At 43.3% G+C, this 14958-nt stretch overlaps 1 protein-coding gene across 1 annotated transcript; it reads left to right on the top strand.

The window, feature by feature from the left end:
* Positions 1-237: 237 nt before the first annotated feature.
* LOC104409078 (ALS2 C-terminal-like protein) lies at positions 238-14590 on the top strand (the record flags this gene model as incomplete). Its single annotated transcript, XM_010018862.1, has 13 exons — positions 238-343; positions 1223-1415; positions 3216-3281; positions 4017-4182; positions 4648-4776; positions 5105-5224; positions 7372-7448; positions 7872-7938; positions 8658-8854; positions 11269-11334; positions 12142-12240; positions 14010-14168; positions 14479-14590. Coding segments are annotated over exons 1-13 (1557 nt in total), but the record flags the coding sequence as incomplete, so codon positions are not given.
* Between the last annotated feature and the right edge of the window lie 368 nt (positions 14591-14958).

The following is a 14958-nucleotide window of genomic DNA, read 5'->3' as shown; positions in this document are numbered from 1 at the left end:
GGGGCATCAGGAAAATGGGCTGTTGCCTCTGTTGTCTTCTGTGACACTGGCTTATGTTGAGCTGCTTGATTTCTGTTTCTTCTTTCAACATTTTCAAATGCTTTGGGGACAGCAATTACACCTGTGTGTGCTGTCAAGAGCAGGAAAGGCTGGTTGTTTGCAGTGAGTGCTGAAGCCTTGTTAGATGGATTCTCTTGCTAGGGAGTTTATGTGTATTTTCTGTGTGGTGTCCAGGACATGTGCACAGCTGAAGCAACTGCATCTCTGCTCCAAGTGGAGGAAACCTTCTCGGCATGCCTGGCACGGATAGATGCTCTCATCCTCAAGCCTCTGCTCCAGGCAGGTACGTCAGAGAAGACTACTTCTTTGTCTGTAGTTCTAGCCTTGAGTCACTGGCACACCTATGAAGGGGTTTATAATTAAAACTCAAGAGCTGAGGACTTGCTGGAGGCTGGTTTGCTAGAGTATGTGGTATGTAAAGATCTTTCATTTAAGATGGTAAGCTCTTAAGGATGCCTATGGCCTCCTTAGGTTCAAGCCTAGGACTGTGGTTCCTGTTAATTTAGAGGTTGATCCAGATTCTAACCAGTATCAACCTGTTCTGAGGCTTGTTTCCAACATAGTGAGTAAAAATCCAAACTGCATCTTGCATGCAACCTCTAATCCATGCCCATTCCGCTTCCCTGCTCTTGGTCCATGGTCATGCCTGTCTTTGAAGGTAGAATTTGTGGGTGCAGGTTCTGAGCTGGCAGTAAATCAGAGCAGCTGCACTGAAATAACAAATTCATATAAATATTCACAAGCCTGTCTGGCCAAAAGCGGTGTGACTGGATTAAGCCCATAGGGTGGTTCCCTCTTACATCACTGCCTTTTTGGTCTAGCCTCCAAGGATACTTGGAACAGCCCTTCAGGCCAGGGGCAGAAAATTTTCTTCTGGTGCTCAAGTATGAGCTGGGGCAGAGCCTCTATGGCTGCCCTGACCACATGCCCTACAAGAACGTGAAGGACAAAGCCTTAGCACATATAGCCCATGCAATTACTCACAGGGACACAACCCTAAATAATCATCATCTCCTTCCTCCCTGTCATTGTTTTCCTACAAGAATGTATGTGCTTCACCCTAAAAAATTGGTGTGAGTATTAGATGTAGGCAATGTTTTCCACAAGATTTCTTGCAGTCAGGGGTTTCTGAGAGCCTTTTTCCACCATCTTTTTGTCAAAGAGCCTACTGACCAGAAGGGAAAGGAGAACTTAAAGCTCTTTCTACTCCTGAATGACCGATTTCAAGCTCTCTGGAACCTTACAGAAGAAAATTACCGGATTCTGAAACAAAAATGCAGCACCTCTGAGTCATTCTGCATCCAGGACGTTTACACTGTCTGGAAAGGAGACCTGTTTCTAAACCTGTACATCCAGTAAGTATAGAAGCATTTTCAGTATTTGAAGGGACCAAATTACCAAATTTATCAACTTGCATGTTGGTACAATTAATTTGTGCATTTAGTTTGTTCAGTCCTGTCCACTAGTGTTCAGTCATTAGGTCAGGGAAGTGGTTGCATTCACTGCTCATGGCAAGTACTGTGCAGACAGCATAAGTAGCCCTTTTTGTAGCTGTGAGAATGCTTGAAACCAGGACAATGCTTATAAAAGAATATTTTCTTACAAGTATAGGGTTTTATAATGCATCTCAAAAATGGGAAGAAGATAGGGGGTAGAATTTGTGTCTGGGTAATTTACGAAAGTGAAGCCTGAGGTGTCATCAGGGAACAGAAAAGTGTGTTTAAAGGACTCAACGGGGATGTGGAGAGAAGATGTCACTAGGCACAGTTCCTATTTTGTGTTTGTGCCACATTTTTATGCGTTTTGCTAGGGATATGATCTATATGAGCAAGTGATGGATGTAGGATGATGTGAAAAACATACTGCCCCATTGCTGGTTCTGTAATTAACTACATTTGCTTCCCATCTGTCTGCAATGCAAAATAAAATGTTTACCAAAAGCACTGCAGTGTGTATAACCTGTGTTGATGTCCTAGAGACAAAGCTAGAGTTCATGGACATCTGAGATGACATAAAGATCAGACAGTATTCAGTCCTTCATTCATCATGTTGACCATAAATGTGGCCAAGCCTTTGACAGATGGGCTTGTATCATCTGTGTAGTTTGGCACCCGCACATAGGAGATGGGCATACTGGGTGTTGCTGTTCATCTAGTTTTGGTTTTGATGGTTTTATGCATGTGGAGGGAGGAGGAAGGAAGGACTCCTTTTTATTTTGTTTTTACTTAGCATCCTTTTAAAAAAGTGAGGTACAACAAGTTTTGCCTTTATATGAATGGGGTTTGGAGCAGTGCGTGTTGTTTGTTTGGGAACTGATTCAGTGAATTAAAACTGGTTTGCTTTAGGCATGTGAAAGATGAAAACTTATGCAGAGGTTTCAGATGACATAAAGGAAAAGTTTATCTTAAGATCTAATTTTCCTTCACTTCGAAATTAAAACCTGTTTTTGTTGGGTGTCATGCAAAGAAATGGCTGGTTCCTGCGCACCTTTGGTGACTCACTGTGCGGTCCTGATCCTAACAATGTCTCATGCTTATTGGAGTAATATAGAACAAAGCAAAGCTGATGTTCATGGGCCTGAAAATCAGCATCAAATACATGTCCCTAAAAAATGTAAATAATGATAATTAGTCTGGACATTTTCATAACTTACCTGGAAACACTACTGGGAGAAGGTGTATTTGCTGACAAAATATGGCTCGATCTCCCCCTAGTGTGAGATGAGATACATTGGCGTGGGACACCTTGACTTGAATTTACCATCGGTAATACAGGCCTGCTACTTTTACTTCAACCAGTGGAAATTCATACATCCGACTCTGATCTTGTGCTCAGCCTTTGCAGATTTGTTTTCCAGGGCAGTTGTGTAAGCTTACTTCTGCTTCTGCTAAATGCCAGGATGATTTAAACTTCCTGCATTGCAAAAATCAACCAGGCAGTTACACCAAGGAGCTGGTAAAGGAGGCAAAAGGGGAGTCAGCCAAAGTGAGAAGTATGGTAGCTACGTCTCTTTCTGCCTTCCTTGGAAAGGTGGACCTGACCTGACATATTCAAATCAGCTTCTTCCATTTATCCCTTAAACCTTTTAGCTAATGTGCACTTCTAACTCAACTCATGCTTCTGTGTGTTTGTTGTGTTTTTTTTCTTGCCAACAGATATTTTGTCACTTTTGCAAACTATGTTGTAGTCCATGGCTTTGAACATGCCACAAAGAGCAAAAGGTCAGTGCGCTGAAAAATGCTTGTTGAAGGGGCTGATGGGAACACAATGATATTGTAGGGTTAAGACACTAAACTGGAGCAAGCAGCAACTTGAACAGTACCTTGCAGTGGTCTCTCTTCATGGTCCAGCGCCTCTGCTCTGAACTGGCCATTCTGGTTGCTTCTGCCATCTTCTGAGACCATGGCAGTAGCTGTTTGAAGGTTTCCTCTACAGATCTCTCCCAATCTCTTTCTAATCATGCCCAGCTCCTTTTTTAGGAGAGGAAACCTATAAATTTGGAATTTGGAGAATTCAGGTAAGGGGTGGGACCTGAGAAAGGATGATGTGGGAATCTGGAAGACTTCCACGATTTGTCCCAGATGTTGTAAGAGTCTCATGGAAATAGCAAATGAAAACATGAATGCTAGATGTGAGCAGATTCACAAGCTGCCTTATCTAAGTCACGCTCTTCAAGTGCAAACCATTGTGAAAGTCATGCTATATTCTGAATATCTGTGGGGGTGGTTCCGATTTGCAAATATCTCTGAGCCAGAGGCAGGATGGATGGTGCTCGTTTGCCTCATTTCTGTATGTTTGGTTTATGAATATATTTGTACTATGTTATCTCCTGCTCTCTCAAGTCTTTCTATACCCTCTCTGGGAGTAAGATGGCATATAAAGTTTGGGAGGCAAAGGAGTGTCAATTTGCAGAAAAAGTATTTAATGAACCTTTGCCTTAATTCACTATCTCACAGTGAAGCCTGGAAGCACCATAAGACAGTGCTGAAACAATTCCTCACAGACTTCACCTCCGAGACCTCAATGTCACTGGCCTTATACACTGTTCTTCACAAACCTATCCGAGATCATATTATGCAATATATACTGCTCCTTACCAAGCTGAATGAGGTTCTCAAAGAGGTAGGAAGCTTCTACATGATGTTACTTGACTGGCTTATGCTGACATCTTATGCAGGGCTTGGGGGGCTTGGTGGTGGTGTCTGTGAATCCAAAGCAGGCTGGAAGGAAAATTATTTCCAGTGGGCATCTGTGGTGGTAGTAATCAGCACCAGTGGAGTGCAGCTCACCTGAAGGTCTCGAACAAAAAGTGGCCGCTCCAGCATAGTACAAGCTACTCATCATACAAAGAAGCTGCAAAGGGTCAAGTAACTGGCCTTAAGATTGCACACTTCTGCTGGTGGCAGAGATAATGCTAGGTTTGGGAGGCTTTCCCAGGCTAGGTTCGGGGGGAGGGGTTGGATAATAAACTCTCATTAACCCCTTAGATTCAGAGCTGCTGAAGTTGTTCTGCATCTGTAGCCCAGAGAGTAATGTCCTGCAGAGCTGTGCCTGAAGCATTGCTCAAGCCCTCCTTTCTTTCATTAGGGCTCTGAAAAGGACGTGGTTACCAGTGCAATCAAGGAATACATGAAGCTTGAGTCTTTCATCAGCCAAGTCCTGGATGAAGCTTGTTTTACGAAGTCCTTATGGAAATCCTTGGGCTACAAATTCACAGTGAGTTGTGGATGTAGAAAGTGATTTGATGGGGAGCACTTTTAGAGGTCTTCTAGTTACCAATGGAGAAAATTTAATACAGATCAAGAATTTGAGGCTTGGTTTGAAGCCAACAGAGCAGGGCAGTGTGGAAGCTTTGGAGAAACGTTATGGTCACTGGGTGCTTTAGAAGTTGAGTGCTGTGTCCAGTTATGCTGTTACTGTCAGCTTGTGCCACTAGTCAGATGGCTTCTGCAGGGAACTGTTGGCTTGATTTGTCCTTTCCCAAATCCTAGTGTTTCCTGATGCTTTTGGTGCTCCATCCTGACCTCTGTGGTTTCCTCTGCAGGACATGCTCTGTGTACCTGAAAGAAGGCTGCTGGAAGATAGCAAAAATCTTCCCATTTCTGCCAGCACAAATCGCTCAGACCGAATCTTGCTCTTTGATGATGTCCTTGTGCTTATTCAGGTACGTCTGCGGTCTTTCAGAGGGATTGGAAGGGCAGTGCAGATAAATGACAGTAAAATTTGAGTTCCTTTGATGTTGAAAATGAAACATAGCTTGGCTGTTGGCAAAACCGTGTCTCAGATCCATGCACCTGTGGTTTGCACTGAAGAATAAAAGAAAGCCTAATGAAGGAAGACTAGAGGAGTGTCCACATAATTTTTTCCCCCAAACTGTGGTTGTGCTATCCAACCACCACAGGCACTTTTCTAGTAACCCAAGCCCATGCCTGCATATGAATCTGTTGATTTCTGTCCTTGTTTATGCAAAGGGAGTCTGATAGGTCAAAGATATAATACTGTAAGCACTTGTGCATAGGAATAAACATGATCTTTCATGGTTGACTCTACTTAGTGGCATGGGAGCAGAACTTGCAGGTGTTCTTGGGGCTATTTCAGGGATTTGGGGCCTGGGTGTGAGGCAGACAGGGAGTGTCTACAGCCATGGATAGCTAGATGAATAACGTGTGTTCAAAGCTGTTCTGCAGCATGTTAACTAAGTCCAGCTTGGCTTGCTCTGACTGACAGCCCCTGTAATCTAGCAGGGCTCTTTTCATGTGCACCTCTCTCTGCTTGCTCTTTAGTCATGTGCCAGTGCCTTGGGTGTCCAAACACGACTGCCTGTGAACTGATACATCTTATGGGCTCCTCTAAATATAAGCCTTTGTGATAACGCTGGGCAGTCCTACTCAGCTTGCAGAATCTAGGCCTGAGGAAATAGGGTGGTGATTATCTCATCCAGCTTTACATAGTAGATTTCTAAGCACAGTCATGAACTCACTCTGAGCAAGTGCCCCCAAGCTCCCTTTATAGTCAGGGGAGAGAAACATGCACTGCCTGGGTGTGGTTTATCTGACCTATTTCAGATGCCAAAATTAGGATGAGTTGAATCACGTCCTCAACTCCGTTGACTAGGAAGAGAGCACAGGGTAACTAGCTCACACAGAGATACTTACATTGTAGACGTCTCTGTTCAGTCAATGTTTCTCACCCGCTATGTCCCATCTGCTGCTATGACTGTTATCGAAGCTTGGGGAGATATAACTGGGCTGGGATTAAACTGGTTAGCTTGGGCTGGTAGCAGGGTTCTGCTGATGAGGGTTCTGGTGCTGGGAATCTGAACCTCCCCCCCTTCTCTGATCCCCCAAATCTGCTACATACATCAGTGATTAACTGTGGTGAATTCAATAGTGATAGTCCTAGAATCATAGAATGATTTGGGTTGTAAGGGACCTTAAAGATCATTCAGTTGCACCTCCTGTTGCCACAGGCAGGGACACCTTCCACTAGACCAGGTTTCTCAAAGCCTCATCCAGGTTCCTCAAACCCTCATCCAGCCTGGCCTTGAACACTGCCAGGGATGGGGCAGCCACAGCTTCTCTGGGCAACCTGTGCCTGTGCTTTATCACCCTCACAGGGAAGAACTTCTTCCTCAGATCTTATCTAAATCTCCCCTCCGTCAGTTTAAAGCCATTTTGCCTTGTCCTGTCACTGCATGTACTTTTAGAAAGTCCCTCTCCAGCTTTCTTGTAGGCCCCTTTTAGGTACTGGAAGGCTGCTATAAGGTCTAGTACATAACCTTAGCCAAGTACATCCTTACAGACAGCAGCTCTGTAGTGTAGGCATGTGGACTTTAGACAGAGAAGAGACATGTAATAGCATTTCGATCATTTTAACTTCTTCTTTGTGGTGTACTATTGATCAAAATAGTGGCTTCTTAAATGTACATGTGGGCCACTGACGGCTATGCCATCTGGAGTCCAAATCCTAGATAGATCATAAGCAAAACTAGGGCATGCTCTGTGCCAGTGGTGGTTTGGGAGTGCTGACATGTGATAAGGAAGAAACTCCTGTAGAGATAAGTGCAATCCAAGAAGGTCTGCTACTGTTAGTTGTAGCCATGGCGTTATGGAACACCACTTAAAAATGCTGAACATTTCTTCACACATTTCTTCCACATTCTTCAGCCTCTAAGGTCTGTTGTAGTGTGGGATAGATGTTTGGACCTCAAAAGAGGGAATTTACAGTTCTGCTAGTCTTGCTCTGCTGTTCAATGGGGCAAAGTGTGATGTTTACATCAATAATTGGAACATCTTCTCCCTTTTGTTCCAGGGAAACAGCTTTCAGAGTTTTGATCTGAAGCTTGTGTGGGTAGATGAAAACTGCAGGAATAAATCAGCTCCAGGACTGTAAGTGAAAAATTTCCACTTGGATATTAAAAAAAAAAAAAAAAGGAAAAAAAAAAGGGTGTTCAACTTGATTGTGAAACTAAGAAAACTTTATTCAAATTCATATTTATTATTCAAAACTTTGTCCCATCTCCTTTCTACTCAGTTGGATTGGTTCTGGGCTATAGGCAGTTGCAGCACCTCTCAGATGGGATTACAGCAGCTTGGATTTGCATTGCTTGCCTTTGCTGACATATTGAAATCAATAATCAAATTGGTTTGTCTCCGGGCCTAGAGAACAAAAATGAGTTAACCCGATGAGTCAACTTCTTGAGAAGGAAAAACTCGCTGCAAAAGAACTACTAGTTCCTAAAGAGGAATGGGAAAAGCAGGAACTGCTGTTTAACTGTAATGTGGTGGTCTGTAATGTCTTTTTCTTCACAGGTATGGACTCCGCATTGTAACCCCAGAAGAAACATTCTTTCTCTCTGCTAAAGACCCGCAAATGAAGGTTAGCAGTGGGCAGAGTGTTTCTGTTCCACCTGAAATATGGTGCACCAAGTTTTGAAATAGAGAAATAGCACAGAGGGGATGGCAGCTCTGTAATGGAGGTGACTAGTGAGTGGAAGTTGAAATCCCTTTAAGCATCAGGATTTTAGCTTCCTGATCAGAAGAGAGATTAGTGGGCTCTGTACCTGCTTAAATGAACTGAGGTCGTTCCTCTTTGATTTTCTTTTTTTTATTTTTTTTTCTTTTAATTTATTATTTAAAGCAGAATAACAAGCAGTGTGGAGTTTGATGGTTTGTTGTTGGTTCAGGGTTTGTTCCCCTCTGTTGAGCCAGTACTGTATTAGATGGCCAGAAGTGGCCTAGACAGTTGATGGTAGATGAAAAATACCCAGGTGCTGGAAGTGGTCTGCCCTGGGCAGTAGTATATGCTACAGTCCCATCAGTATGGTCCTGTGCCAAAGCCAATTAGTGGTGCTGAGAGTAAGGCTTAAGTGACATGGAAGTGTTGTGCATTGGTGCAGTATCCAACTTGCAGAATCCAAAGTAACACCTCCTATTGATGCTGTAGATGGACCATAACTCACCAGCCGAGCCAGCTGAATGGCACAGAATCAATGGGAGCTGAACAGCTTCTTGTAGCTTCTCCTGATGTATCTCTTGTTGGGAGCTATTACACTTTCTTAATTTCTTAGTCCAGCATTCCTCTTCCTGTGCCCCCAGGCTGTTTGGCAATGGAAGCTGAACCAGGCTGTCCGCCAGGCACTGAATGGGAAGCGAGATTTCCCGTTGTGGGGCAAGACTGGTGAAGGCACCGAGCCCCCATCCTGCCGCTTCTTCACCTATGTCTTCAAGCTGGAGGGCAAGTTCAAGAGTGCATCCTATGAGGGCGAGTGGCACTGGGGAAAGCCGCATGGCAAGTAAGGAGCCTTTTTTGCCCCTTCCCTAAACACGAACCTGCAAGAACAGTCTGTCTTTGTGTAGCACTGCCTGGATCTAGTGTTTGCACAGGTAGAGGCATAGATGTCACAGAATGCCTGTGGACATGAGGTGGTGCATCCCATGCTGAGGAGCTGAACCACAGACTCTGGACTGATGATCTCCCAGGGCATGCCAGCCTCTCTGGTTCCTGCCTTACTTGTTTCCAGAGGAAAATCTGGTACTGAGGACAGATTCAGGGGGCATTTGAGACACATTTGCTTGATTTCAGGACTTAGTCAAAGCACGAGTCCTGACACGTGATCTATTGTATTGTAGATGTCTCATTAGTGATACTGGTTCATGCAGTAAATTCTAAAGACTGCCCCTAATAATGTGGTAATGGTCACATGGAAGGCACTGCATTGGCTTATGCCTGTAATTAGGACTTAGACTTGAGCTAATGTTTATTTTCAAGATCTCAGCCTGAGGCATAAAATCTTAACATCATCACGACAACCAAAAACAAAACCAAAACCCCAATAAAAAGCCATTATTTGTGAATGAGACAACTTTTTTTATCTTGTGCTATCAAAATCTATTTTTAGAAACATCCAAATTATTATCAGTGGAATTAAACAAACAAACAAAAAAGGCTCAAATGCATTTTTTTGGAGAACATGAGAACTGCTCACTAAATCCAACTGAAGTTTAACAGCGAACTGTGCCAAAAGAGAATGGTGTGTAAATCAAGGTTAAATCTTCCCAACCAAAATCTTTTTGCTATAGGATAGTGCACAGTCTCTGTTTTTTGTGAAGACACATGAAATATAACCAACCTCCTCAGACATGAAAACATCCTGGTTTGGAAGATTTATACTTCCTGAGTTTTACACGGTTTGTTTACAGCAAAAATGGTGTAGTGACTTGGTTTGAAAGAGATTTAAAATAATTAGAATATCCCAAATCAAAAGCTTAATCCTTAGTCTTCTATGGAAGAGATTGTGCCTTGCCCCAGAATAGCATCAAATAGGTGTTCAGAGGAGAGCTATACCTGAGTCAGTCCTTTACAGGACTTCCCCAGCACCTGCACTCCTATTAGAGATCTGAAAACCACTGTGTGCAGACACCAGGGGACAAGCACTTCTCCTAGCTCTTTGTGTCCTCCTGTTTTAGGGTTGGAGAAATGGGATTAATAAATACCTCTGCTGCTTCAGATTAAATCACTTGACTGAGGCATCCCAGCAAATCTGTGACAGAATTAAGTGATTTCAGGTGCTTTTAATACCTGAGGTTTTAATTGATTAATTTCTAAGCTTTCTTTTCCACTCCTGAAATTACTCTTCTAGGTGACTTGCTACTAATACAAGGTGACAAAGCAGCAAAGCTGGCCTTGATGGCTTGTCCATCTCCAACGAGAGGTTGCCATGGCAAAGCACATAAGCAGAAAGCTGCAGCGGTGTGAATCAGGGCTCTTAAACAAAAACATCAGCATTTTCACTGTTCTGGTCCAGAACTCCGTATGACCTGGTGTGGAGGAGGGAGGTACTCACAATGAGAAGGAGCTTAAACCATGCCCGTGGCTGGAGCAGGCATTCTCTCTGGCTTTGTTAGTGTTCATACTAGCAAAACTAAAGGAGGTATATTAAAAATCCATTTTAAATTAATCTGACCCCTTCCTTTTAAATACCAGAAAAAGCCAGTCTCATGTGGGTGTTCTTAAAGCAACAGCCTCGGTGATAGTCAAACAAATGTGTCATGGATTAGGTACCGCACCATCTTCTGTAGTCTCTGTGTGGGGAATGTGTAGGGAGCTGATTGTGTCTGGGGTGATGCGAGAATTAAAACAGTGAGTGGGTGTGGGTGGAGTGGGAGATGGGAAGGGAGGTAATTTGGCCATCACATTGACTGTTCCATTCTCATTTTGCATTGTTACATCATGTAGTCATTCGTACAACCCCACACGCAAAACAGATGGAAAGAAAGAATGCTTTCAGGCCAGTGCTTGTCTCTTATGTTTTCATAGCACTTGGTACAACAAAGTTCTGGACTGTGCTGTCATTATGTTGTCTAAAGATGTGCCATGTTGGAACTTCAGCTGCACTACAATTACAAAAGGATCATGTGCAAGGTCCTAAATGGATGACCCAGCAACTCTACAAAATACTTTTGAGATTAGAGATTAGAGAACATGGAAGAGGATTCTCTCCACTCATCCTAGGGCATGAAAACATTATGGTATTAAATCCTTACAGTGCAAACCAAAGTCCCAGAGGTGCCTGGAGAAATTCAGTGTCTCTGTCCCCTAAGGAAGTATTTTGATTTAGCCATACTGAGGTTGTGCCTTGATACCTTCTGTTGCAGCTGTGAATGTTGCTGGTAATGTCCCCTGCATAACACTTGCTTTGAATTGCAGGGGGACACTGAAGTGGCGTGATGGACGCAACCATGTTGGAGATTTCAAAGAGGGCTTGGAGCATGGGTAAGCCTTGAAAAATGGAGTTTCTTCCAAAATAGGCTGAGAAATGGTTCCTCCCAGAGGTACAGGGACACTGGTGTCTTGTAGGGGGACTCTGTTTGCTGTTACAGACCAGTTCATCTGTCCTATTCTAGACACGTGGCTTAACCTAAGGTGAGAACATTGTCAGTGACCACAGTAGAAGAATTGTGGGAAGATGACCAATTCAGATGCAGATATTTCCATTCAGCTGGATGTATCTGACCCCTGATCTCTAAATCTAGGTGAATTTATTCATATGAAATGCCTTGAAAAATCTATTTTTAGCTATCTTTAAAAATCTCTTTTAAATGAACAGTGTTTGTGGTAAAGAAAATGTACTATGAAATCCCAATATTATTTTTCTAAAATTTTTTGAAAGTAAGACTTAAATTTCTCATTTCCACATGAGTTCAGGATAGGTTAGGCTTTTAAAGGGAAAAGTCCAAATACTTTGTGTCAGGATTAAGAAAACATTTTGTTTGGACCAAAGCAATTGCTTTGGTAGTCTAACTCAGCCCCGAAACTGGGGAAGGGGTAAAGAGGGGGAAAAACCAGTAACACAGAAAGTGGCTCTGTAGAAGAAGCTATAAGAAACTGACTACAGCTCTCAAGGAGATGAGCTTTTCCTTGGATCAAGTCCATTGACGCCTGGAAATAGCGTCAGAGGTAGAGCTGATCCCAACCATGTAAATCATCTTGGGAGTCTGGAAAGTCCTTAGTTTTTAACCTTCATCCAGTACAACAGACCTGTCTTTTGACATGCTGACCTCTGCCATATGCATCTTGTAGGTTTGGAATATGCCTTGTCCCACGCCGATCTGAAGACCGGTATGACTGTTACAAGTGTCACTGGTACAAGGGCAAGATGAGAGGCTATGGAATCTGTGAGTAAGTAAAACCCAAAGACAGAATCTGGGCAAAAAGTGTTTTAAGGGTGAAATGTTCTCACCTCACTGTGGAAGTCTCAGTCACAGTGTAAAACCCAGGGTAATTCAGGTGCCAGAAGATTTTGCTTTGGCGATGGGCAGTATGGCTTCTTCACAGGCCCTGAGTTTCCTGGACATCAGAATAGCAAGAGCTTCTCTGCAAGCTGTGACTGTTGTAACTACCTGACGTGGCATCCTCTGTGCTCTGTAGGTGAGGATATAGTTTTGTATTGATGCTTGCGATTGCAGAGTAGGGAGAGCATGGTATGCCATCAGCCCTGGACAGACTTGATGGAGCACACAGCTCACTCTGTGTCCCCTGGCCATGCTGCCTGAACTAAATTTTGTGTAGAGTAGGTTCCTTAATGTTGGATGGGGTTGTTGGTTTGGGAGTCATAACTGTTATCCTGAATTGCTAAATGGTGCTGGTTCCTTCAGTTGGCTCACTCAAATTCTGAGCTTAAACTCAGAGCTTAACTTAACAAATGGAGTCTGAGGTTTTCTTATTTACTCATCAAAATGCTTCTGGAAACAGTCATTTGTATTTCAAAGTGCTGCTGAGAATTTGGATGGAGCTTGGTTTGTATTGTGGGCACATGGTGGTGTCTCAGACTTACCCAGCATCTACCTTCCATTTAGAAAGCTAGAAGTGGCGGTGGAAGCCTGCCCAGGTTGTAGGTATAAACCAACTTCATTTGCGGCCTAGGGTTAAGTAGACAAGGCCAGCTTGCTTTGTTTATCTAGCAGTGAGCACAACAGGATCCTTGTCTTTGCTTAGGTCACATATGGCTTGTTGCCAAATGGGTTGGCCAGTGTGAAAGCTGGTCTACCTGCTGTTGCTGCATGTTCTTACGCCTGCTTTCACTGCACCGAGTGTGACAGAGGAAAGCACACAGCCCAGCTTTCCAGCTGCTTACTGTGGAATAGGCCATCTTCCTTCCTACAACCTGCGTGTTCTGCTACTTATTTATGAATCAAACTCAGAGTAGAGGACATGCAGAAATCTGTAGGGAACTTGGAGCCAACTGAGCAGCATTGTGCTAGTATCTCTGGTGTCAAATGTGAGACCATGTTCATAATTACACCACAGCTCTGCTTGGCATGTTTTTGCAGTTGTAGCAGTGAAGATCTGCTGGCCAGCATGGACAGGGCTAAGGGGAGCTCTTCTCAGGGGAATGAACCCAGGAAAAGGGGTGGTTGGCAAGCAAAAAAAGGGGAAGGTAAATCTGTCTTCCCACTTGATTGTAGAATCAAGGGATTCCTGCTTGCAGGGCCGGGGCATCCACAACTTCTTTAGGCAACCTGTTCCAATGTGTCACCACCCTCATAGTGAAGAACATCATATCACATCTAAATCTCTCCTCTTTCATCTTAAAGCTATTTCCCCTTGTCCTATCAGATACATGCCCTTGTTGATCTGATCTGCTCCAACCCTGGATTAACCAGTGATCACTGCAACATGTCTGGTGAGAGGTCAAGGGCTGAGTGGCCTCTCCCAGACAACTGGAAGCCTAAGTGTTTTGTCCTTGGATAATGTTACTCTGGAGTGGTTAGCTTGGGTGATGCACATTCCTAATAGTAAACAACTACCAGCTCCAGAGTTGTCAGTCAAATATTTAAAATATTTAGCAGCCAGATAAGCCTAATCTATTCACTTTCCTGGCTTCCTACCCCAGTAGTAGCTACCAAACAGTCACTGTCTTAACTTCTGTCTGTCCTGTCTCTATGCAGGTATGGGAATGATATGGTCTACAAAGGTTACTTCAAAGACAACGTGCGTCAAGGGTTTGGGATACTGGAAAACTTCTCGGCTGAGCATCCATTTAAGTACACAGGACAATGGGAAAATGACAAGAAGAATGGATATGGAGTCTGGGAAGACAAAGATAGGTAAAGGTGGTATGGATCAGAGCAGGCTTTAGGTGCCTGGCAGTTTTTTCCCTCTATTGGCAGGGGTAAAACTTCATGTTTTGATGAGGAGACTTTGGGGATGAAGGGTTGATTGTTCAGCCTTTGCTATAAGGCTTCAGCTCTTGGGAGAACATTATATGAATTGAGTTTGTACAGTACGTCCGACCTTGTGCTGCATGGACCATTGTATCAGGCAAAACTACTATCAGTAAGTTAAACATGAAAATGACTTAAGATCTAAGAAAACAGGGGGAAATACAATGGAATTTTGTTTTCCATTGCCTTCCAGAGGAGAGAGACACATAGGGACATGGCTCGACGATCACAAACATGGTCAAGGCATTGTAGTAACCCAGTCGGGTGTCTGCTATCAAAGGACATTTCATGCTGATAAAATGGTGGTGAGTACATATTTTCAGTAGACTTTCTAAATTAGTGGAATGTGGAATTCCTCGTCAAGGGCAAGATTAAGATTTCACTTAATAATTAATCTTTGAGGGAAAATACAAAGCAAAAAAACTTAAGCAATGATGTTTTACCATGATAATATTTTTAAAGAACAAGACCTAGATTAAATCTTGTTTCTTATCACCTTCCTGAAGTGCAGGTAGGAACTAGATGTGGGACTGCTGCTTCTCCTTGCTCACCCTAAGATCCCTTATAGGTCTGGCTTTTAAACTGACCATTGGGTCAGAACTACAGACCAGAACTCCTTTGTGGACTGCTGCACAGTTATGTATGATAATCATAGAATCATAGAATAGTTAGG

The sequence above is a fragment of the Nestor notabilis genome, unplaced genomic scaffold (assembly GCF_000696875.1).
Source record: "Nestor notabilis isolate BGI_N333 unplaced genomic scaffold, ASM69687v1 scaffold867, whole genome shotgun sequence".
In the NCBI taxonomy this organism is placed as follows: Eukaryota; Metazoa; Chordata; class Aves; order Psittaciformes; family Psittacidae; genus Nestor; species Nestor notabilis.
Note: the sequence above shows the minus strand (reverse complement) of the source record. Positions and strands in the feature narration are given on the sequence as shown.